This window comes from Peromyscus eremicus, chromosome 2, assembly GCF_949786415.1.
Source record: "Peromyscus eremicus chromosome 2, PerEre_H2_v1, whole genome shotgun sequence".
Classification (NCBI taxonomy): Eukaryota; Metazoa; Chordata; class Mammalia; order Rodentia; family Cricetidae; genus Peromyscus; species Peromyscus eremicus.
The window spans coordinates 157,515,151-157,541,846 of NC_081417.1; the positions used below are offsets into that span (position 1 = coordinate 157,515,151).

Here is a 26,696-nt window from a genome sequence, read left to right on the forward strand (position 1 = left end):
TAGGCTTTGTGGAGAGTCTGGAACCTCCCTCCTCACAAAACAGGAAAACATAAAAGGTCTAAGGAACGGAGCACAAATGGGAGCAGTCAACAAGGTCAACAAGGTTTGGTTCACACTGACTCAAGTGTCAGGGAAAAGCAAACACTTGATCAAAGTAAATATTGTATCCTCCAGGGAGAAGTCTCTCTATCAAAAAATGAACTCATGGCTGGGTGTAATAACACAATTTGTAATTTCATCACTGAGGGAGAGGCAGGAGGATCAGGAGTTCAAGATCAGCTTCAGCTATACACAGTAAGGCCAAGTGAGACTCTGTCTCACTTGGGGTTTTTTGTTTTGATTTGATTTTAGTTGTTTTTTGAAGCACAGTTTCACTATACAGCTCTGGCTGGACTGGAACTCAAAGAGATCCATCTGCCTCTGTCACTTAGCTGTTGGGACTAAAGGTCCCCACCACACCAGGACTTCGGAAAAAAAAAACTCTTTAAAAATTAAAATTAAAATAAATTAAGAGGCCAGGGATATGGCTCAGTGGGTAAAGTGCTTCTGTGCAAACATGGAGGCCTAAGTTTAGAATCCCAGTGCCCACAAAAAAGCTGCCCATGGCAGCAGGCATCTTTAACCCTAGTGCTAAGAAGTAGTTGGAGGATCCTAGGGCTCACTGACCAGACAGTCTAGCCAGGTGGTGAGCTACAGCTTCAGAGAAATCCTGTCTCAATATGGCAGAAAATGATGGAGGACACTAGATATCAACCTCCAGCCCCCACACACAATACATGAATGAGCAAATAAATAACTTTTTTAAAATTAACTTATGAACTGGGAGTTCATTAGCCAAGTGTTATACTCCATGCATGTAATTCCAGTTCTTGAGAGGTTAATCAGGAATACTGGCCCAAGTTTGAAGCTAGCCTAGGGTATACAGTGAGTTCAATGCCAATATGGGCAATGAGACTCTGTCTCAAAAAACAAACAACAACAACAAAAAACTAACACATCTTCCTCAAACACACACACAGAACTCATCCTTGACCAAACTCAGAAAATTACAACTGGATCTTGGAACAACCTAGGATAAAAGAAAGACAAGAAAGGCAAAGGGAGGCAATAGACTCACCGAGGTGTGAGACCAGTAAGAGTAGTCGAAGCTGAAGGACTTTGGTGCTTCCTTTGGGTTCTTTGGGTTAATAATACCTAGAGAACAAAAATATTAAATTGTGTTAAGTCCTTCAATTATAAGTTCATCAGCTCAATATATTATACTTTATGTTCAAATCATCCCAACAGCACATTTATACTATTGAGTCTTAATAGGACAATCAAAAAACAAAAGTATCATTGTTGAAGAGGTAATTTATACTGGCGCGCGCGCGCACGCGCACACACACACACACACACACACACACACACACTTACAATCAGACCACACACTCATTTGGGTGTTACCACTATTCAGAATAGAGTCTAATATATAACAGGTTCTCAGTAAATCTTCTAGAACTGAATGTTTGTCCTCTTTAGGTAAGTTAGCAGCTAAAACTTGGAAATGGGCTGTTTCTATTTCAAAGTATCTCATAAGGTTTGAAATACTTCAACACATTAGAAATAAAAATTAGAAAGGTATTATTATATTAATCCAACCCAATATGAAATAAATTCTTTGTGAAATGCTTGCTATCTATTCAAAAAAGCATTTGGTAATAAGGTACTCATTGCAAAGTCTGTGTTTTCTGAACCCCACAGTAGACAATCTGTAATCTACTACATGTATATATGTGCATAGACGTTTATGCAGAACCACAGAGTACTAATGAATCATAAATCTCACTACACATATTAAATGGTTTCTCATGTGACTAATACCACCACACCACACTGCAGCAACTGACTGAATACTGAAGATTAATCCTTCCTTTTTCATACATGCAAAGTTTTATCCTCATATTTCACATGAGACAGACTCTCTCAAACATGTAGTCATGAAATCTCAAAAGACTGGATATCTCAACCAAATCACTTCGCTGAGGCAAGGCTACATCCCAAACTGTCAGTGCAAACAGGATTAAAAAGTAAACCTGTCCTCAGCAGCTGGTGTGCAGGACGCAAATAGCAACCGTTGCTACGGTGCTTAGTTCTCCCTCTGGCTGGATTCCTCTGGGTACAGCCACATATTTATTTATGTGCCAAACTCAAATGCTGACAGAGTATTAATGAGGCTCACATTACACATAATCATGTGACAAGAAAACATGGTTCTAGAAAGAACATCTCCCTACAAATAAATGGTAATTTAATCAGTCTTAACAAAAGAGTAAACAGACCAGCCAGCATTTGCCACATCGTTACTCCAACCCATAAGTATTTTGTATTTAATAACCTTTTTTTATCTTCCTAACCACTCAATGAGGCAAATGGTTTTTCATCCTTATTTTATCAAGAAACGAAAGAAAAGTTGAATATTCCTCAGGCCACAGAGCTAGCTAGTGGCAGATACAGCATCTGAATTTGCAGAGCTGCCACAATTAGCCAAGACATCATCATGTAAATGCTTATTCTCCACATACAATGATTACCAAGGTGAAAGAGAAGAGGGCATTTTATATATCTGTATATGGCTATATGCATAGAGCTATCCCTTAAAATTAAGCCACAGGCATTGTTTTAAAACTCTCTTTATTCATTTAAAGTTTCCTTGTTTTAACAATAAGAATTAGACCACAAACTCTACCAAGAAAAAAAAAAATTCGAGTCCTACTTTATGAGTCAGAGCTAAAAACTAAGAACCATGAGGTGGTGGGCATGTGCCTGAAGTCAATCTTTTTTGTTGTTGTTGTTTTCGAGACAGGGTTTCGGGTTTCTTGGTGTAGTTTTGGTGCCTGTCCTGGATCTCACTCTGTAGACCAGGCTCTGCCTCCTGAGTGCTGGGATTAAAGGCTTGCATCACTACCGCCCAGCTCCTGAAGTCAATCTTTACCACTCCAAAGCATGGTTAAAATAAACACTTCTAACAGCTAGAAAATTGGCTGTTATCAAACACTTAAGCCATATTTCATTCTGACAAAGTACAAATTCTCAGATTCTATCCCTTGATTTGTCATTTTCCCAAGGGGGGAAAAAAATCTACATCAGAGTGTAGTAAGTTTACATGAAATCTTTTTTTTTTTTTTTTTTTTTTTTTTTTTTTGGTTTTTCGAGACAGGGTTTCTCTGTGTAGCTTTGCGCCTTTCCTGGAACTCACTTGGTAGCCCAGGCTGGCCTCGAACTCACAAAGATCCGCCTGGCTCTGCCTCCCGAGTGCTGGGATTAAAGGCGTGCGCCACCACCGCCCGGCACTACATGAAATCTTTTTCTTCTTCCTCAGAAAGCTTTTCTCTCTGATCTTTGAAGCCTCTGATAGGAATATGGCCAACCTGGGTTTCTTGTCTGTCTGTTTGTATGCTGCTGGGATTGAAGCCAGAGCTTTGCACATGCTAAGCAAGTATGCTACCATTTGCTACATTCCCATCCACCTCCTGTTTCTTTAAATAACTGCCTATATCAACAATAAACAGGCTAGGCAATGGTAGCGCATGCCTTTAATTCCAGCACTTGGGAGGCAGAGGCAGGAGGCTCTCTGTGAGTCTGAGGCCAGCCTAGTCCACAGAGTGAGTTCAAGGACAGCCAGGGCAATTACACAGAGAAACCCTGTCTCGAAAAACCAAAACAAAACAAAAAAACAATACACAGAAATACACAATTTTTCAAAAGCTCTAAATAATGCTTGGATCTAGCTCAGTGGCTTCCTAGCACATGTAAGACCCTGGGTTCAATCCCCAGCAACACACACATACACACACACACACACACACACACACACACACACACACAGTATAATATAAAAAAATATAATACAAAAATCAACATTGTTAATTTATCTTGTTGGGGAGGAAGGAGTTATTAGGAACTTGAGAAGACATAGTAATTCCTAGGGGTTTTTTTTGTTTTTTTTGTTTTTTTTTTTTGGTTTTTCGAGACAAGGTTTCTCTGTGTAGCTTTGCACCTTTCCTGGAACTCACTTGGTAGCCCAGGCTGGCCTCGAACTCACAGAATTCCTAGTATTTTTTAAAAACATCTTATTTTATGTGTATGGGTGTTTTGTTTGCATGTATGTCTATGCATCTCATGCAAGGCCAGAAGAGAGAATCAGATTCCCTGGAACACAAGTTACAGATGGTTGGTAGCCACCAAATGGGTGCTGGGAATCAAACAGTCCTCTGAAAGAGCAGCCAGTGCTCTTAACCATTGGGTCTCTCCAGCCTCTAATTTCTACTTCTTAAGTTCTGTATCTGCAATTATAGAATTATTATTTTTTACTTGTATGGGAGTTTTGCCTGCACTTATGTCTACGCACCACTTACAGGCCTGGTGCCTGAAGAGGGCAGCAGATGAAGGTTGGGTCCCTTGGAGCTGGAGTTACAGATGGTGTAAAACACCCTGTGGGCACTGGGAATTAAACCCACATCCCATGGAAGTACTCTTAACCACTGAGCCACCTCACCAGCCATATTCTTTTTTTAGATTGGTTTTCAGTTGGGTGTGGGGTTGGGAGTGGGGACAAGTATATGAAGTATGAGTTCAGGTACTTAGGTCCAGAAAAGGGTGTCTGATATCTTGCAGCTGGAGTTACAGACAGTTGTGAGCCACCCAAAGTAGATGCTAGCAACCAAACTCAAAACCTCTGCAAGAGCAGTATGTGTTCTTAACCAATGAGCCCTCCTCATCCCTCCTTTTTTTAGATTTAATTTATTTTTACTTTTATTGCTTCTTTGTGGATTTCACATCATGCATTTTGTTCCCATTTATCTCCCTGTCCCCTTAAATCCATCCTCTGCCCTTTAAACCTCTCCCCCCCCACCAAAAAAAAAATTTAAAAGAAAAACAAAGCAAACAAAAACAAAAGAAGGAGAATCTTGTGGTGGAAGCTGTAGTGTGGCCAGCTAAGACACAGTTCACCCTTTAATCTGCTCATCTTTACTTGCAAGTGTTCACTGGTCTTGCTCTGGTTTCTGCTAACACACAGAAAACGGCCTGTCCCTGGGGCTCCTCCTGGACACCCTGTTGTTGTCCTGTGTCATGGAGACTCTGCTGTTTTGGATCTATAGGTTCGTCTCCTTCACATGCTCCAACAGTTCATAAATGAGGTGGATGTTGGAGTGGAACAACTTATAGCCCTGGTTCTGGGCCTGGGTGGTAGCTGGGTTAGTCAGCCAGCCAGCTTTCCCTCATCATCACTATCCAGATGACCTCTCCAGCACTATCTCAGCTAGCTCACTCAATGCAGCCTACAGCAAGGAGCCAGGTCAGCTCTCCTGCTCTCAGGCCCTCAGATCCAGGTCCCTCTCACTCATATCACCAGGGCCAGCTCCACTGTTTTGCCCAGGTAAGGTATAGGGCCCTCTCTCCTGATTACTGTAGAGGGCATAAGAGGGAGGTAGGGGTAGGGTGAGCTCTCCTGCTCTCATGTTCTCAGAGCTGGCTCACCTGCAACCCTAACAACAGGGTAAGCTCTAGTGTGCTGTCCATGTGGGGTGCAGGGCCTGCTCTCCTGTGCGCTGTAGCTGGTGTGGGGCAGGGTGAGTTCTCACTCTCGTGACCCCAGAGCCAGCTCTCTTGCCTGTCACAACTAGCAAAGGAGGGAGGGGGGAGGGCATCTTTCCCTCACCCATGCCACCACATGGCAGACTGGGGTGGGGGTTTGAGGGTCGGCTCTGTTGCTCTCACACCCTCAGGGCTAGCTCACCTGTGACCCGTAACAACAGGTTAATTCCTAATGATATCCTTATATATTCACAGATTGGTGTCTGGCCCAATTGTTATCATTAGCCGGCAGCTAATGGTAGCATATGCAGAGATGGGTGGAGAAAGAGAGCCCAAACTGGAAATCTCCATTGGGTCCCTCCCCTAGGAGCTTGGGGAATCCCATGAAAGAGGGGCAGAAAGAAATGTAGGAGCCAGAATAGTTGAGGATAGCAGCAGAACACAGCCCACAGACTTCAAGAGGGCTCACAGAGACTGAAGTGGCAATCATAGAGCCTATATAGGTCTGCTCTAGGGTCTGCCTCTCATCTGCTTTTGGAACCCTTTTCCTCCTATTATATTGCCTAACCCAGCCTTGATATGAGGGTTTATGCTGTGGGATATCTTTCTGTATGCTGTGAATGTGTTGCTCTGATTGGTTGATAAATAATGCTGCACTGGCCTATGGCAGGGCAGGATGGAGCCAGGGAAAATCCAGGAGAGATAGTGAGAGGAGAAAGGAGAGTAAGGGAGACACTAGCCGTCCAAGAAGCAGCAAGATGCCAGCAGACCAGTAACGCCATGGCCACATGGCAACTTATATATTAATAGAAATGGGTTAAGTTATAAGAGCTAGCTAGCAAGAAGCTTGAGCCATAGGCCATCCAGTTCATAATTAATATAAGCCTCTGTGTGTTTACTTGAGTCTGAGCAGCTACGGGACTGGGCAGGACACAGGAAAATTTCCTACTACAGGTTTGTGCCTAGTTTTATTGTATCTTGTTATGCCATGCTCATGGATTTTCCTGGGAAGCCTGCTTTTTTCTGGAGGGAATCTGGGAAGCACTGGATCTGGGGGAAAGGGAAGGTGGGGTGTGGGGAAATGGGAGGGATGGGGAGGGGACTACAGTCAGGAAATATCAAAAACAAAAATTAATGAATTAAAAAACGAGAGGGGGGGGCTGGAGACATGGCTCAGTGGTTAAGAGCACTGGCTACTCTTCCAGAAGTCCTGAGTCCCAGCAACAACATGGTGGTTCACAACCATCTATAATGAGATCTGGTGCCATCTTCTGGCCTGCAGGCATATATATAGGCAGAACACTGTGTATAAACTCACACAGGTGCACATACATACACATAAATAAATAATAAGTAAATAATTTTTAAAAAGCTAAACTTTAAGCTCCAGACGTCTAGGACTGGGAGGAGCCAAATGTTCCCAGCAGGAGCAGTAGCAGGCAAACACAAGCACTGGTATGCAGGCAAAATAATACCTGAGGTGGGACATAGGCAGGGTGAACCACAAGGGATTGGGAAATCTGAGCTTCAGGCAGAGTGTTGTTTTTTTTTTCAGTGCTGGGGCTAGGACTCAGGGCCACTCACATGCTAGGCAAGCACTCTGTCACTGGGCTACACTATTTTCCAGTCCCCTTGTGGATCTTTTAGGAATTCTCTTAGCAGCAGCTAGGAGCATAAAATGAGAATGGTAGACAGAAAAGCTTTGTAGCTGGATATGGTCGTGTGCACCTGTAATCTCAGCACTTGGGAAGGATGAGGCAGGTGGATCACCAGCCTGGGGTATAGAGTGTGTTAGAGAGGAATTTAGGAGCAGCATTGATTCTTTCCAACTGGCTGGATGAAGGATAAAAATGAACAAGTTTTCCATATTTCTGCTGCCTCCAGAGACTGGGATTACACTATCACTGAAAACAAGAACTATAAATGCTGGGGTTGTAGCTCAATTGGTAGAGTGCTTGCCTAACATGCAAAAAGCCCTGGGTTCGATCCCTGGCATTGTAAAAGAGCATAGTGGCACACACTACGCACTTGTAATCCAAGCAGTGGGGAGGCAGAAGCAAGAGGTTCAGGAGTTCAAGGCCAGCCTCCACCACATAGTGAGATATTGAGTTCAAGACCAACCTAGGATACAAGAGACCATGTCTAAACCTTTTGTCCCCATCCTCCACAAAAAAGCTATGTATTCCTTCTTCCTTCACTGATGGAATGCAAGCTTCACTGAGACAGAATTTTATTAATCTATTTATTTCCTTAGTTGAGACAGACATTCATTATAAAGACCTAATTGGCTTGGCCTCCAATACATAGAGATCTGCCTGTGTCTGCCTCCCAAGTGCCAGGATTAAAGTGGTGTGACACCATGCAGGGCAGGACAGGGGGTTTTAATCATTTTGTGCTCTGCCTGTATCCCTGGAACCCCAAACTGTATGGCACTGGTTGAAACTCAATAATTTTGTTTTTCATTTTTGTTTCTTTGAGGCAGAGTCTGGTGTTATGGAATCTTATTTTAACTAAGCAAAGATGTATTTCATTTATTTATGTTGTGGAATATAACTATGTGAAGGTGTGTTACAAAAAAAAAAAAGCTAAACTTTAGAGGACTGGCAAGACAGCTCAGGGGGAAAAATGCTTGCTATCAATCCTGACAATCTGCCTGGGACCCACACAATGGAAAGAGAGAACTGACTCCTACAAGTTATTCCCTGACCTCCATAGATACACCACAATGTGTGCATGCATGCATGTGTTTGCACCCACACAATAAAATAAATAATGTTAAAAAACAATTAACCTTCCAAAGTCTGTTAAATATTCAATTTTACTCCCTCCCCCTCTTTCTCCTTGCCTGTTTCCAATTTTTGTTACCACAGCATAAAGACGCAGAAATGTTTTCATTACTGAGCCCTAGAAAACAAGGCAGTTAAAACAAGAATTGTATTTAAAACCCTTTTTATTCTCCAGAATAAATTTGTTTATCTAATATCTCAAAGTCACTAATGTAGTAATTATACTGTTGTCGACAAACTACTAAGATTCTGCCTGCAACTATAATTAACATATCAGTGTGGGAGCACTGTAACTTTATATTAACTTTTCTCAAAAGCACGTTTGGGTTTTCTCAATAAGCATGTTTGGGTTTGTTAAAAATCTTAGTGGTAAGCTGGGCAGTGGTGGAACACGCCTTTAATCCCAGCACTCGGGAGGCAGAGCCAGGCGGATCTCTGTGGGTTCGAGGCCAGCCTGGGCTACCAAGTGAGTTCCAGGAAAAGGCGCAAAGCTACACAGGCGCAAAGCTACACAGAGAAATCCTGTCTTGAAGAAAAAAAAAAAAAAATAATAACAACAGGTGTAAGTATATCATACATGTTCACCATATACTCAATCCCAAAGAACTAAAAAATGTATAGTAAGAAAAGAAAGGGGGGGGGACGTATATCTTTAATCCCAGCATTGCAAAGGCAGAGGCAAGCAGAGCTCTATGAGTTCAAGGCCAGGTTGGTCTACATAGTGAGTTCCAGAACAGCCAGGGTTATATAAAGAGACCCTGTCTTGGAAAAGAAAGAAGGAAGGAGAGGAGAGGAGAGGAGAGGAGAGGAGAGGAGAGGAGAGGAGAGGAGAGGAGAGGAGAGGAGGGGAGAGGGAGAGGGAGAGGGAGAGGGAGAGGGAGAGGAGAGGAGAGGAGAGGAGAGGAGAGGAGAGGAGAGGAGAGGAGAGAAGAGAAGAGAAGAGAAGAGAAGAGAAGAGAAGAGAAGAGAAGAGAAGAGAAGAGAAAAGAAAAGAAAAGAAAAGCTCTCTGGCCGGGCGGTGGTGGCGCACGCCTTTAATCCCAGCACTCGGGAGGCAGAGCCAGGCGGATCTCTGTGAGTTCGAGGCTAGCCTGGACTACCAAGTGAGTCCCAGAAAAGGCGCAAAGCTACACAGAGAAACCCTGTCTCGAAAAACCAAAAAAAAAACAAAAAAACAAAAAAACAAAAAAAAAAAAAACTAAAAAGAAAAGCTCTCTGGAAGGCCCAAATCTTATTCAATCTAAGTAGCCCAAAGACTTGGATGGATATTTGTGCCCTTCTATTTTATGATTTCACTTAATAAAGAAAAACACAGCTGGGCGGTGGTGGTGCACATCTTTGATCCCAGCACTTGGGAGGCAGAGGCAGGTGAATCTCTTCGAGTTCAAGGCCAGCCTGGTCTACAGAGCAAGTTCAGGGCTACACAGAGAAACCCTGTCTCAAAAAACCAAAAAAAAAAAAAAAAAAAAAAAAAGAGTCAATCTTCACCTAAAGTTATATCCAAATTAGACACAAGTGTTATTAACAAGATAGTCCAACAGTGACTATCTTGACACGGACAGCACAGAGGACTCTTACAAAGACTGAGGGGCCTGGGGCCAGACAGCCAAGTTCTCATTTCAAGATAAAGGAGAGCCCAGGTAAACGAGACAATCTCTCTGTGCCTCAATGACTTCAGTACAATGAAAAAGTTAAAGAAACCAGCTAGAAGATTACTTTGAGGACTGAATGAATTAAAATTTGTAAGTGCTTAAATATGACAGCTTATGTGTTTATTGTTTTTAAATGAGAAATCTCATTTTCCCCACAATAAAAAACAATGTAAAAAGTAAAGGTTTTTGGTTTTCCCTGCACAGCATCTGGCCAAAACATGTCTCGGGAGACAATGTAGCTAAGTCATTTCCTCATTGTGTTCTCTGTCCTGCCAAAACAAAGGGCTTCTAAGACATTTCCTACCTTTCCCCTCTCCTTCTTCCCATGTGAAGATGCCCCCTCCTCTAACAGGCATCATACTACTCAATTACTTACATTCATATCCAAAATAAAACTCAAACTCTAAAAGCTTCATGCCGTCTGCTTGCTGAATAACAAAAACCCAGTTTCCTGTTTATACCCACATCCCCTACATTACTAAACAATACAACTGTGGACAGTATTTAGTCTACTATAATGTACAATCCTTGAAAAAGCAAACACTGAAGCTATGAATGCCTACCTTCCCTAACAGACAGGAAGCAGCAGACCAGCTCTCCAGCTTGCTAGCTCACCCTCCATTTCACACCTTACCAGGCTACCAAAAGCCATCACAACACCATGCTATTGACATGGATTTTAAAAAATGAACTCTAAAATGGAAAGTAGAAAACAAAAACCAGGTTTTCTAACAGATCTTCTTGCTGAGAGAGCATTAGTAGCAACATACTTTTAATCCCAACACTCAGAAGACAGAGAGGCAGGCAGATAAGTTCCAGGCCAGCCAAGTTTACACAGGTACTCCAGGCAAGCCAAGGCAAAAAGAGATTTCCCATGGAGATCAGAAGAAGGTATGGGATCCCCTTAGATCCAGAGTTTCAGATGGTTCTGAGTCACCCATCCCAGTGTGAACCCGGGTCCTCTACAAGAGCAACAAATGCTCTTAATTGCTGAGCCATCTCTCCAGCCCCCAGCTCTCTCTTGCTTAGCTGTTTTGGTATGGAAACAATTCAAGCAGTTGAAGCAGCTTACATATAATAAAATCAGTCCTTGGGCCAATGAGAGGCATAGGCACTTGCCACCAAATCTGATGACTCATGTTGATCCCCAGAACCCACATGGAAGGAGAGCATCAACTTCCAAAAGTTGTACTCTGATCTCCACATATGCACTGTAGCACAAACACTGTTCCCCCATACACACACAAACACACACACAAACTAAATAACTAAATGAGTGAGTAAATAAACAAACAAACAAATAAATAAATGCAATTTAAAAAATTGTAATGAAGCTTTTGGGCCAGCAAGATAGCTCAGAGCACACCTTTAATCCCAAAACTTGGGGAGGCAGAGCCAGGCGGATCTCTGTGAGTTCAAGATCAACCTGGTCTACAGAGCAAGATTCAGGACAGGCTCCAAAACTACACAGAGAAACGCTGTCTTGAAAAAAATCAAAAAAGAAAAAAAAAAAAGATAGCTCAGCAGGTATGGGTTCTTCCTGTGCAAGCCTGATAAGGTGAGCTGGATCTCCAGAACCCATGTATGGCAGGAGGGACAAAACTGACACCCTATGGTTGTTCTCCATATATGCACCATGGCAAAGCTCACATGTACTTCCCCTACACACAGGCTAGAATAAGTCTGAATAAATGGATGAATGAAAAGCAGTTCCAAATACACAACAGAAAAAAGCCCCATCCAACTTATACACAATTATTTCTGACTTTAAACTTACACTCCTGGCTAGCAGGATGGCTCAACCAGTAAGGATGCATGACAAATTCATTCCCTGGCATCCACAAAGTGAGAAGAGAAATGACTCTCACAATTTGTCCTCTGACCTCCATACATGTGCCATGGCGCGCGCGCGCACACACACACACACACACACACACACACACACACAAAATAAAATAAAATGAATGCAAAAGAAACATTAAACTTGGGCTGGAGAGATGGCTCAGCAGTTAAGAGCACTGGATGCTCTTCCAGAGGACCTGGGTTCAATTCCCAGCTCACAACTGTGTTTAACTCCAGTTCCAGGGGAGCCCATGCTCTCACACAGACATAAAATAAATACAGGCAAAACACCAATGCATATGAAATAAAAATTAATTAAAAAATTAAACTTAAACTCTGACTGAACATAACTTTGGTACTAAGATTAACTATAAAAATTGTTTTTCCAATTTCATCCTACAAGTATACATTATTCTATTTGATCCTTCCAAACAGCCCTAGAACAGAAGGTTGGAAAGACATTAGATTAGCAACATCTTCTCCCCCCTATTTACTGGTTCTGGAAACTGAAGCCTATGTCTCACACATGGTTAAGTAGTGACTGTATGTTAAGCCTAAGCTCTGTTTAACAAAGGAAGACCCTAAGACTCAAGTGTCTGAAAACAAAAGATGACTTAAGTGAAACTCAGATTGTTAAGTACAAAATGTCACTATCTAACTACTGAAATCATGAGGCATTGGGTTGGGGGATTGAGCTTGGCTTCATACAGGCTAAGCACATGGTCTAACTCTGAGCTTTCCCACTAGCTCTGAAATCACACTGTTTTGTTTTATGCAGGTTCTCATTATGCAACTATGACTGGACTCACATTCATGAAGTAGCCCAGACTGACCTGAAAATCCAGATCTCTTGCCTCAACTTTTCCTAAGGGTTGGCATTACAGACCTAGGCCATCAAGCCTGGATGACATTGTGGTCTTGAAGAATATTCAAGAAATGGGGAAATGCATCCAAAAGACTATTAAGTAACAGACCACTTTACCTAAACTACAATGGTTTCACAAAGTGAGGGATAATCATTGTACAAACTATGTTATTCTCGCTGAAAAAGGAGCAAACGAAAGAGCAGGACTCTATTTCTCTTCTTTTTTTTTTTTTTTTTTTTTTTTTTTTGAGAGGGGGGAGTTTCAAGACAGGGTTTCTCTGCATAGTTTTGGTGCCTGTCCTGGAACTCACTCTGTAGACCAGGCTGACCTTGAACTCACAGAGATCCGCCTGGCTCTGCCTCCCAAGTGCTGGGATTAAAGGTGTGTGCCACCACCGCCGGGCTTCTACATCTATTCTTAAAAGGTATTATCTGTGCTAGAGAGGCCCACAGATAATACCTTTTAAGAATAGATGTAGAAGCCCCGGCGGTGGTGGCACACTGCTGGCAATGGTCGAGAGACAGCCCGAACTGACCTACGCTGGTGATGGGATGGCCAAACACCCTAATTGTCGTGCTAGAAACCCCATCCAATGACTGAGGGAACTGGATGCAGAGATCCATGGCTAGGCCCCAGGTGGAGCTCCGGGAGTCCAATTAGTGAGAAAGAGGAGGGTTTATATGAGCGAGAACTGTTGAGATCAAGGTTGGATAAAGCACAGGGACAAATAGCCAAACAAATGGAAACACATGAACTATGAACCAATGGCTGAGGGGCCCCCAACTGGATCAGGCCCTCTGAATAGGTGAGATAGTCGATTGGCTTGATCTGTTTGGGAGGCATTCAGGCAGTGGGACCAGGTCCTGTGCTCATTGCATGAGTTGGCTGTTTGAAACCTGGGGCCTATGCAGGATCGCTTGGCTCGGCCTGGGAGGAGGGGACTGGACCTGCCTGGACTGAGTCTACCAGGTTGATCTCAGTCCTGGGGGAGGCTTTGCCCTGGATGAGGTGGGAATAGGGGGTAGGCTGGGGGGAAAGGGAGGGGGGCAAGAGGGGGGAGAACAAAGGAATTCGTGGCTGATATGTAGAACTGAATTGTATTGTAAAATAAAATAAAATAAAATAAAATAAAATAAAATAAAATAAATAAAAGATATAAGAACAGATAGCAAGACGCCTGAGCCATTAGGCCAAACAGTTTAAATTTAAAAAAAAGGAATTATCTACATACCTTTAACCCCAGCACTCGGGAGGCACAGGCAGGCAGATCTGAGGCCAGCCTGGTCTACAGAGTAAGTTCCAGGACAGCCAAAGCTATACAGAGAAACCCTGTATCATGACAATAGAGAAAGGTAAAACAAATTCTATTTATTGAACACTTTATTAAGGAAGGTACAACAGATAGAAAACAAAACCTCAGAATTCCTCCAAATTTATGAGACCACTGTACAAAGTAAAAACATGTACTTCGGCACTTTGTCCAACAGACCAGTCCTGCAATAGAGCAGTGAAGATGATCATAACAGGCAGATTAAGGAATCCTGGGAAAGTAAACTGAGCATGCTACTTTAGTCTGCTGAGAAATGGATGAGTAGGGCTGGCTAGCTGCTCAGTAAAAGTGTTTGCCATGAAGCCTGATGACCCAAGCTTAATCCTTGGAACCCAGCAGGTAAAAAGAAAGAATCACCTCCCTGAATTGTCCTTTGACCTCCCCACACATACAAATAAATGAATATGTATATGATAAATACCATGCTATCTATAGAATAACTATTCTAACACTATCCAGAAACAATTACAACATTGACAGCAATTACTGCGGCAAAATGATTGTTAAATCAAAAGAATCCTCTTTTGTTTGTAGGAGCAGCCAAAAGATACATCATCATCTCTCTTCCTCAATGCAGCACTATAAATAGAACTCCACAGCAGGAACTTCCAAATAAACACAAGACAGACCACACACACCAAAAACAGGTTCCAACACTGACATTCTATTAATTTGTGTTCATAAACACAACAAACCCTTCAAAGCAAGTAGAGAAATAGAAATAGAATACACAACAAATACTTCTAATTTACCAAAACCAGTATTATTTTTATCACATATAAATATGTCTCAACATGATATGCTCAAGTAATCAAATACAGTAAGACTTTAAGCAAAATGAAAAACAAAAATATACCAGGGGTTAGGGATGTCACTCAGTTAGTAAAGTTCTTGCCTAGCATACACATGGCCTTGTGTTTGACTCCTAATACCCTATATACTAGACAGAATGATTCATGTCTCCAATTCCAACATTCAGAAAATAGAACGGGAGGATCAGAAAGAAGTTGAAAACTGAAAACCATCCTCCACTACACAGAGAAACCCTGTCTCAAAAAACAAAAAACAAACAAAAAAAAAAAAAAAAAAAAGCATGTATGGGTTAGACAGGGTGGCATGCGCCTTTAATCTCAGGAGGCAGAGGCAGGAGGATCTCTCTGACTTCGAGGCCAGCTTGGTCTACAGAATGAGTTCCAAGACAGCCAGGACTATTATACAGAGAAACCCTGTCTCAGGGGTGGGGATGGGGGGGGCGGGGGGGGGGGGGGCATGCACTCCTCCTCCCTGCCACCCACCCACCCCCAGCTGAGGAACAAACCCAGGGTCTTTAGCAAGCGCTCTACCACTGAGCTAAATCCCCTGGTTTTTCAAGACAGAGTTTCTCTGTGCAGTTTTGGTACCTCTCCTGGATCTCACTCTGTACACCAGCTTGACCTTGAACTCACAGAGATCCGCCTGGCTCTGCCTCCCGAGTGCTGGGATTAAAGGCATGCACCACCGCCACCTGGCTGCATGTACTCTCTCAATCTAAAACTAATTTCTTAGTAAGAATACTTGTTGCTCTTGCAGAGGATCCAGGTTCAGGACTCATCACCCATGTGATAGCTCACAACCATCTATAACTCTAGTTTCAGGAGATCAAAAACCTTCTTCTGGTCTCCTCAGGCACCAGGTATGTACATAGTACAGTTGCATACATACAGGCAAAACACTCATAAAACAAAATATAAATCTGTTTTAAAAATAACCTTTATCTTTTTATTCCTACAGCACCCTACAGCTATCCCATTACTGAATTATTTTATTTGCCCGATTCCAAACTTATATCTGTAGTTTTTGTTTTGATTGTATGTGTGTATGTGTGTTTATGTGTGAATGGGTGTACATGCACATACATATGCATGCATATAGAAACCAGAAGTTGGTCTCAGATGTTATTCCTCGGAAAGCCGTCTACGTCATTTATTAAGACAGGGGCTCTAAATTGGCCTAGAACTTTCTGAGTAGGCTAGGCTGGCCGGCTAGCCAGTGAGCCCCAGTAATCTGCTTGTTTTCACCTCCCCAGCAATGTGATTTCACACTCAGCTTTTTTGTTTCTTTGTTTGACTGGTTGGTTGGTTGGTTGGTTGGTTGGTTGGTTGTTTTTTCAAGACAGGGTTTCTCTGTGTAACCCTGGCCGTCCTAGAACTCACTCTGTAGACCAGGCTGGCCTTGAACTCAGAGATCTGCCTGCTTCTGCCTCCTGAGTGAGGGGATTAAAGGCATGCGCCACCACTGACCGCTCTTTTTTTTTTAAAAGGAAAGGAATTTAAAAGGGGGCTGTCTGTCTGACTGTCTGTCTCTCTCTCTGCTTCCTAACTGTGGATGCAATGCAGCCAGCAGCCTCTCACCCCTTCAGCTATGTCTTTCCTGCCACAATGGGATCACACCCTCAGACTGGAAGCCAAAATAAACCTTTCCTTCCACAAGTTGTTCCGTCAGGTATTTTGTTGCAGCAATGAAGAGAATAATGAATGCAGATGGATCACTGACAACACACAGTTATTTTAGATGTTACATTATTCCTAGTGGAATAAGAATTCCACTGTGAGGCTGTAGCAGTAAGCAGTCTGAAAAAAAAATCAGTAACGCTGCTTTATTACAAAGTAGAGACTAAAAGATGGCAGTGTCTACTCCTACCTAAATTGATACTTTGCCTATAGAACCACATAAGATAATTTAGTAATACAAGTGCAAGAAAAACAGCTTAAGTCACTTTTATCTAAGCAGTTTAATAGAGAAACAAGGTAGAAGAAATGACTGCTTGAGTATATGCTGACTACATTGTATTTTTCAAAATAGTGTCACTATATAACCAGGCAAGCCTGGAACTCACTCTGTAGCTCAGTCTGGCCTCAAACTTCTTCCTGCCTCAATGTCCCAAGATTTATTGGTGTGTGCCACCATGCCTGGCAGTTTACTGTATATTACAATCATAGCCAATGCTCCAATCAAACATTATAAATCAAGAAAATAAGTTTTAAGAGCATCTTAGCAAGCTCAAATTATATTTAATAAAAGAAATAGCCGGGCGGTGGTGGAACACACCTTTAATCCCAGCACTTGGGAGTCAGAGGCAGGCGGATCTCTGTGAGTTCGAGGCCAGCCTGGTCTCCAAAGCGAGTTCCAGGAAAGGAGCAAAGCTACACAGAGAAACCCTGTCTCGAAAAAAAAAAAAAAAAGAAAAGAAATAAAAACAATCTTGGGCCTTTAAAGTTATATTGTACTTCAGAATTTAGTAAAAATCACTGCTTTTACCTTTACTGTCATAGAATCTAAACTTGGTAAGTACCACCAACACTAGCTGAATTACTTAAGCTATTCAGGTTCTCTCAATTATACAGTGAAATAAGCAGTCCATATGTGAGTGCTGTACAAACAGTCCTAAGTGGAAAACATTCATTAGGTCATTCGGAATGGCAAGTTTCAGAGTTAAGTTAGGACACAGACACTCATGTATTCGGAGCACATGGAGAAGGAGGAAGGGAAGGGAAGAGATGCACTGACGGAAAACGACTTGTACTCACTGGTCGAGTTGCCTTGCATCTGAATGATGCACTTGGACTCCTTGCTGGTCTCTCGAGAATTGAAGGGCCTCACTCGAACAGCTACCTTCACTGAGGCTCCCGACATTCTGGTGGCCTTATAGATGCAATCCAGAAATAAAGATCAAATCTTCTTTTGAAGTTATGTTCAAAGTTCCTTTAAAAGAGAAACATTGTACACAAGGCTGTCAGAATTAAGAGACACACAGGCTGACTCATGAGCGCTGGCAGTTCTGTTTCATAAAAGCCTATCCTTTTCCTCCTCTACAAATCTTACATTCCCAACAGTAACTTACCAAGCAGTACAAATGGAAGTTCCTTTTTTTTTTTTTTTTTTTTTTTTTAGAGCTGAGGATCGAACCCAGGGCCTTGCACTTGCTAGGCAAGTGCTCTACCACTGAGCTAAATCCCCAACCCCCAGAAGTTCCTTTTCTTATTATCTTTCTCAAACCCTAAAAAGTCTCTAACTGGTTATAATTAAAAATAACCTGCAAAATAACAGGCGTCTATCTTTGTGTGTCTTCAGGTCAATCTCCAGTAATATAAAAAACAAAAATATCTGTTCATTGAGGGAATTCCTTTAAAATAGTGGTTTAACTAGCTCTGTAGAACAGGATGACCTCAAACTCAGAGATCCACCCGCCTCTGCGTCCCAAGTGCCAGGATCAAAGGCATTCACCACCACTACCACCCCAGTAAAAACATTATTTATTACTTTAGGGAAAGTTGGTGAATTCCCTCTACTTGACAATTTGAAACACTTGGTTCCATGACACTTAAACAATAAAGAACAAAGAACATTCTAGTTTGCTCCTTTAGCCACATACCAAGCTTTTTTACCTATGACAATATCCGACAGATGCCTCTCTCTGACCCTCAAGGCCCCTGAACAACAATAAGGACACCTGCCAGGGACTTGTGAGCTAGTGAATCAAATCACTACGGTTCACTACGGCAAGAGACCATAGGAAAAACACAAACATGTCAGAGAAAGTTTCTCTCTCCACAGACCAAAATCAATGCAATCTCATAGGGAAGAAAATAAATAAAAAGTAAGCCCCAAATAATTTCCAAAAGAAACAACCCATCTCTTGACCCAGGAAGAAATTTTTATTCATTACAAAAACATCTTCAAGAAGAAACATACAAAAGGCGAAAAATGAAAAGTATTTATGAGTTTAAGTATCATAGAACCTAATATAACTTTAAAATCTGACCAATATTAAAAAAAAAAACAGTTCCCATATCAGAACTGAATCACATCTTTTTTACGTTTTTGAAATCATGATCAATTTTGAACCACTGAGAAATTACATTTCAAGGTGTATAAATAAGGTAAATGAGTTTTAAAATGTTTGAGATTATATCATTTTTACTCCTCTTTTCTCCCTCCACCGCCTCCCACACTCCCACTCCTTTTAAATTCATAGCTTTTTTCTTTGTTATTGCGCGTACACACACTCTCAGATTCATAAATATATAAATACACTTGCTCTGTATAACGTCACTTCCATGAGTTTTCAGGGCTGACCATTTGGTATTAGATAATCAATTGGTATGCTCTTCCCTTATGAATATTATTTCTCCTGCTCTCAGCATTGTCTAGTTGCCCACAGTTCCATGTTAACATGTCTCTTGGTGAGCCAGGTGCAGAGGTGCACACCTTTAATCCTAGCACTCAGGAGGCAGGGGGAGGTGTATCTCTGAGTTCGAGGCTAGCATGGTCTACGAAGTGAGTTCCAGAACAGCCAGGGCTGTTACACAGAGAGAAACTCTGTCTTGAAAACCCCAAAAACAAAACAAAACATCTCTTTGATGTCATCCCTCTTCAGCTTATGTTTAGAAAGCTATATTGTTCAGACTTCATGGATGTAGCCTCTTTGACTTTTCTAGGAGACAAAAACCTCATAGCAAATGCCCTGCTCTTCTGGCTCTTACAGTCTTTCTGCTCCCTCTCCACAATGGCTCCTGAACCTTTCTTAGATGCAGGAGTTGTGTCGTAGATACATCAGTTGGGACTGGGCTCAACCAAATTCATTTTCATCAGTGTAGCTTTCTCTAACAGTCTCCATCTGTTGCAAGGAGAAGTTTCCTTGATGAGGGTGAGAACTGCACTAGTCTGTGCTCGTATGAGGATAAATATTTAGAATATAACAAAGGAATATACTGGTCTAGTAAGTGGCACTTGTAGGTTCTCTGCAAGATTTTTGACTTCTACCTCTAACCTGGGGTAGAACTGACTAGGTTTCCAGTACCAGACACAATTTCCTTCTTCTAGTTGTTTTGTTTTCTTTTATTGAGACAGGGTCTCTCTGTGTAGCCCTAGCTGTCCTGGAACTCACTATGTGCCCCTGGCAGGTCTTGAATTCACAGAGAACTTTCGGCCTCTGCCTCCTAAGTACTGGGATTAAAGGCGTGCACCACCACTGCCCCGATGTTTTTTTCTTAACAATATAATCACTATTTGAAATTTTTACTTTTGGGAAATGTCTTCTCTTTTTCTATCTCTCACACCAGTCCAAACTGCTCAGAGATGTCCTGTCATATGTATTAGTACCTAGAACAGCATCTGGTGTAAGAACTCAGTATCCATTAAAGGTTAGGGAAACAACCTGTGTAAGTCCTTGCTAGGTTTGATGATTCTTGTTTTTGTTTCAAGTTATTACAATGTTTTTTATATTAATCTTTTAATATACCATGTGCTGCAATTTTTTATTTTATTTTATATTAACTGAAGCATTCTTAATATAGCAAATACTTCTGTGGTCACATTTATCAAATGAAAGCTTAGAGTTATTTCCCAATTAATGTTGCATATGCTATAGTCACTAGTTCAGTACTATCCCCCGACATACACCACACACAAAAGAATGCAGCATTGCTGGGGCGGTGGTGGCACACGCCTTTAATCCCAGCACTCAGGGAGGCAGAGGCAGGCAGATCTTTGTGAGTTCGAGGCCAGCCTGGTCTACAGAGTGAGATCCAGGAAAGGCACCAAAACTACACAGAGAAACCCTGTCTCTGGAAAAAAAAAAAAAAAAAAAAAGAATGCAGCATTGAGGGGAAAACTACTATAAAAACATAGTTCAGTATGGGTGCAGTAGCATGCCTGTAATTACAGCTACACAGGAAGCTAAGCCATGAGGTTTGCTAGCTCAACACCAGTCCAGACTTGACCCAATTAAGACCTTGTCTCCTAATAAATTTTTTAAAGGGCTGGGGATGTAACTGAGTGACCTAAGTTCTATCACCAGATCGACAGATGGATGAATAGATAGATAGATAGATAGATAGATAGATAGATAGATAGATAGATAGATAGATATGGGGGAGGAGAAGGGAAGAAAGAAAGGAAGAGAAAGACAAATCACATCAACATTTCAATCCCCACACAACTTTGATATGGAACTATCATTTTAACTATTATGATGTCCAAAAACCAATTCTCTCCCCCAAGTAGCAATCTATCAATTTTCCACCTTTTTCCCCCTTTTGGAAACAAGGTCTCACTATGTAGCCAAGGCTGGATTTGAAGGCTGATTTCTCCATCCTCCTCTGCCTCAGCCTCCCAAATGCTAGGCTTTCAGGTCCTTCCCACCTCTCCTTCTCATTACCTGTACTCTAATCCATGCCTAGGATTCTTACAACAAAAGAACTGTCCTTTGAACTTCCAGTTTTGATTCAATAGTCCTTTAGCAGGGTTGTATAAAACAGAACTGAGAAACAATAAGCATAAGACGGCCACTGGCCAGGATTCAACAGTTTTTAAGGTAGGCATCAAATACTAGATTTTTGTTTTTAACTTTTTATTACATTGGATTTATTTTGTGCGTCAGGGGACAATTTGTGGGAGATGGTTCTCTCCATCCACCATGTGGATCCTGGGAATGGAACTGAGACTGTGAGACATCTTTACCTGATGAACAATCTCACCCCTAACCAAGAATCACTGCTTTAAGCCAAAACTCTGCTTCAAGATTGAACTTCATGTGGATGCAAGAGAAAGATGAGAGTCCTGTTCTACCTGTCTCTTGAGACAGTATCTATAGAACCTGAAACTCACTGTTTTGCTGCTAGGCTGGCAGACCACTGAGCCCCAACAATCCTCCTGTCTCCTCCTCCTTCCCTTGCAGCACTAGAGCTACAGGCTTATGAGGCCCTGCTCAGTTTTTGCAGGGCAGCTCAGGATCAAAACTGAGGTACCCATGCTTATGCACCAAGAGTCCAGGCCCCAAATCATCCTTCCCAAAGTATGGCTTTCCGTGTCACTCTTCATTTCCAAGAATCTAAGACCAAAGTCAAAGGACACCATCCATGTTCAGGCCAAACTCCTTTACTCACCCCACTCCTGTTCTTTCACAATTCCTCACTATGACTCCCTTACAACAGACCCAAATATTCCAGAAATCAGTGGTATTTCCTAAGTACTTACAGCTTCAAACACACAGTGAGAACACGCCTGTAACTTTACGTGACAGCACTCTATCTTGTACTGTTCTGTAACAGCTCCTCAAAGGGAATATCCTAGTCCCTTCAAAAATCACTTTGACTTGGGCTGGAGGAGAGGCTAATATCTCAGGGAAAAAAATTCAACATGACCTTAAGACATTTTAGTTAGTGGTGGCGCACGCCTTTAATCCCAGCACTCGGGAGGCAGAGCCAGGCGGATCTCTGTGAGTTCGAGGCCAGCCTGGGCTACCAAGTGAGTTCCAGGAAAGGCACAAAGCTACACAGAGAAACCCTGTCTTGAAAAAACAAAAAAAAAAAAAAAAAAAAAAGCAAACATCTGTCAAAAATGACTAGGGACACAACAAAGGACATAGATGTCAATTTTTAAATGTTTCCACCTTCAAAGATAGAATAAAGAGGGGAAAAGAAAAACAAAACAAAAAACCAGCCAGGCACTGGCAGACGTTTCTGTAACCCCAGCACTTGGGAAACTGAAGGCAAGAGGATCAAAGATGTGGTGATATATTGTGCACCCTAATAAAATTTGCCTGAAGATCAGAGAGACAGGTGATCCTCATCTATGTAAGACCCTGTCACTCACATACACACACAATCAAATGTATAAACTTAAATTCAATCAGCATATTTTGTATAAAATATTCCAAGATAACCAAACAGTAGATAAGGGTAAATTATATTATTATTATTATTATTATTATTATCATCATTATTATTATTATTTTATTGGTTTTTCAAGACAGGGTTTCTTTGTGTACGCTTGGCTGTCCTGGAACTCACTCTGTAGACCAGGCTGGCCTCCACAGAGTGATCCACCTGCCTCTGCTTCCCAAGTGCTGGGATTAAAGCACCTCTATAACCGGTTTAATTTCTTCTTTTTTAAAAGATTCATTTTCACGATTTTCAATTGTATAATCTTTACAAAAAAAAAAAAAAAGAAATCAAGCTAATAAACACAAAAGAAATCAGAATGTTTCTCTTCTCTAAATCTGGCAACATAAAGGCTGTCTGCACAATCAGCATTGGTTACTAAAACACATTACATAAAAGGGTGGTTGTTGGAAAAATATTACAGATTAAGATGAACAATAATTTATTCTGTCATTACTAGAAGCAGGGCAACATTTTTTGTTTTTGTTTTTGGTTTTTTTTTGGGGGGTTGTTTGTTTGTTTGTTTGTTTTTGAGACAGGGTTTCTCTGTTTAGCTTTGGAACTCACTCTGTAGCCCAGGTTGGCCTCGAACTCACAGAGATCCACCTGCCTCTGCCTCCCAGTGCTAGGATTAAAGGTGTGCGCCTGGCTGACAACATGTTTCTTGCTGTCCTACAAAAGGACATATACAGCAGCACCATACGTATCCTGGCCCTCACGCCTAAAGAAAAATTAATAGAATCAAGCCCTAGAAACTCACTGCTTTGCAAGACACAAAAAGGAAAGAGAAACTCAATAACACATCAAAGAAATCATCCAAATCCAGAATAAGGGAAGAAATAATGAACAAGTCATCCAATTACTTAAATAGAAAAACTAGGGAGAAGGAGATTGTAAAAGAGACATCATTTATCAACCGAACAAAATGATTTTTTCAGTCAAGAAAATCTGCAAAAACATCTTTTTACAGATAACCAGAAAGAGAAAAAATAAAGACAGTTAAAATGTTGATAGTTATGTGGAATACTTAGATTGATTTTTTTTTTTTTTTTTTTGAGACAGGGTTTCTCCGTGTAACAGGCCTGGCTGTCCTGGAACTCCCTATGTAGCCCAGGCTGGCCTCAAACTCACAGAGATCTGCCTGCCTCTGCCTCCCAAGTGCTGGGACTAAAGGCGTGCGCTACCACTGGCCGGCATACTTAGATATTTCTAAGTGTTTCTCTTTTTGTGTTCTACCCAAGGACTGGTAAAGTACTCAAAGATTCTGACTCAGAAATAAAACAGTGAACACTGAACCCTCTTTGCTCTGCTTTTGACATCAAAGATTTGCAACTACAACTAAAACAGGAATATCTTTAACATCATCACACAATCATTTTGCAGCAGGCTTAATTTCCCTCCTTAAATATTCTACCAATATTTCATTCAACGTCACACAACCAAAGTCAAAATATCTCTCACCCAAACACAAGCTTGCTTCCTCTATCCACCTAATCAGTCACCAAACTGTAGCTTCTAGCTATAAAAATCTCTTTCCAGTTCTACCATATCCCTGTTAATTAACCATCAAATTCCTTTCTAATTAAAAAAAAGCTGACAGCCACTCGTTTGGGGAAGCAATATATTTATATTCTCTCTCTCTCTCTCTCTCTCTCTCTCTCTCTCTCTCTCTCTCTCTCTCTCTCCTTCTTTCCCTCCCCTTCAAAAACATGGCCTCCTGTGGCCCAGGCTAAATATAATGAAAAAAATCTGATTGTCTGATAATCCAGCCCCAACCTCCTAAGTTATTCAGATTATAGGTATATGCCACCACACCTCTATGAGGTGGTTCAAATCCAGGGCTTCAAGCATGTTAGGCAAGCACTTTACCAACTAAGAAGATCCCCACCAGATAATATATACATTTACATTTTTTCCTATAAAATACAATAAGTGGAAAAAAACTTTCCCACAACAACTTAAACATGCAAAAATATACAAAGTGTAATACTTGGGCAAGCTGCCCAAGAAGAAAGATGCCAGAGGACTGGTAAAGCCACATGCCACATGGCAATACATAGATTAATAAAAATGGGTTAATTTAAATGTAAGAGCACGTTAGCAATAAGCCAGAGCTATCAGCCAAGCATTTTGTAATTAATATAAGCTTTTGTATGTTTATTTGGGACCAGGTGGTCAGGAAAGAAAAATTGCCTCTGTTTAAATATGGCGCCCAACATGGGACACTTACAACTACATAAAGCCTGAGAAAGCTTAAAAAAAAGGGGGAGGGTTCTAGATACACAAAAATAGAGCCAAGAGCAGCTTCATAGTTCATGTCTCTCATGTGGGCTGCAGTACAGAGACACATGCCCTGGCTGTGGTGTGCAGGCTTGAGCTGCATCATGGAGGGTTCCCGCAGTCTCACAAGGACCACAGTACAAACATGCACTGAGTGGCAGATTTAAGATCTCTGCTCAGATAGACAAAAAGGGTTAAAGATACCCAGTAAGTACAGATTTAGATTAAAAAAAAAAAAAGGCCTCTAAACAGGTCACAGTATGTTTAAAAACTGTGAGTAGGCTTAGGAGAGAGAAGGGGTAGAAACAGTCATAGATTAAAAAAGGTGATTTAAAAATAATAGTAAAGTCCTTAAAAAGGAAATAAAGTAATAAAAAATATGATAAGCCACATAAAGATGGGAAATACACAGAGAGTCTGGAGTCTATATTTAATTGTGTTTTATTTAGATTTTTTTTAAGATTTATTTATTTATTATATATACAGTGTTCTACCTGCATGTGTTGCTGCAGGTCAGAAGAGGGCGCCAGATCTCATTACAGATGGTTGTGAGCCACCATGTGGTTGCTGGGAATTGAACTCAGGACCTCTGGAAAAGCAGCCAGTGCTCTTTACCTCTGAGCCATCTCTCCAGCCCCCCGTTTTCTTTAGTTTTTTAACTGTTAATGGGCAAATGATAACTGCTGAGAGACAGTTTGATTATGAAAGCTACTAAATTAAACCAACCTACACATTTTAAAATTAACTTCAAAATTTAAGTCAAAAGATATGGTACTTTTGGGGAGAGGTTATGCTTTTGTTTCTATAGGAGATGAGAAGCTATGGATTCATTCTAGGTTAAGGAAAATCAGGTTTGATCAAGGAAGACCCCCTGAAATCCTGACTACAGATATAAGAAAATAAACCTAAAGTAACTAAACGACACATGACATATATTTCACCTGCTCAAACATAAAACAAAAAATTATCTTTGGCTGGCTTGTGTATAATGCACAGTTTATATTTGTATTAATATAGATATGTATGTTACCTTTAAAAGTTTATGTATTTTCAGAACAAGGGAACCAAACACCAATAACAATGGCTCAGATGATCCAAATCCAAAACAGCTTCAAGGCTGCTGACTAAAATGATCCAGCCTCACAAAATACTCTAGCCAAGCCTTAACAATTATCCTGATTTTCTGAGGGTCCCTCAAAAATTACCAGCACCCACCAATCAGCAGGAAGCAATCTAAAAAACCACGCCCATATTCCCAAAATATTGGTTATACATGTTTGTTTTCATTTAAGGGGTGCTGGTTACAAACTGTTATTGGTCACAGTCAATCTCTTTCTAAAAGAAGAAAAGGAGTAATGATATAGAAATGATGGAAAAAGGGGTAGATTATTATGATGGGAAAAAAGGGTAGATTATTGAATCTGCTTTAATCCAAAAAAACAACTGTTAATCTTACATATTTTACATTGGTATGGATTTTAGTTTATTGATTCAAATTTAAAGTTATTTCTGTTATGTTGTATGATGTTTCTACTCTTTAGAATACTGTGCTTATACAGCTCATTTTAAAATACAATGTATAATTAAAAATACAGATTAATAATTATCTACAGTAGTCAAACTTATAGTCATGTTAGGTATGTTTTCAAGGTCATACACAA

At 41.1% G+C, this 26,696-nt stretch overlaps 1 protein-coding gene across 6 annotated transcripts in view; it reads right to left on the minus strand.

Moving 5' to 3' along the window:
• Nucleotides 1-26,696, minus strand: part of Kif1b (kinesin family member 1B) — a 138,420-nt gene that overhangs the window by 101,659 nt on the left and 10,065 nt on the right. For all 6 annotated transcript variants that reach the window (XM_059255389.1, XM_059255390.1, XM_059255391.1 and 3 more), the window contains exons 2-3: nt 17,620-17,794; nt 1,118-1,194 (exon numbers count right to left, since the gene is read on the minus strand). In XM_059255389.1, coding sequence (XP_059111372.1) covers nt 1,118-1,194; nt 17,620-17,725 — 183 coding nt within the window. In that variant the 5' untranslated portion in view covers nt 17,726-17,794. The remainder of the gene's footprint in view (nt 1-1,117; nt 1,195-17,619; nt 17,795-26,696) is intronic.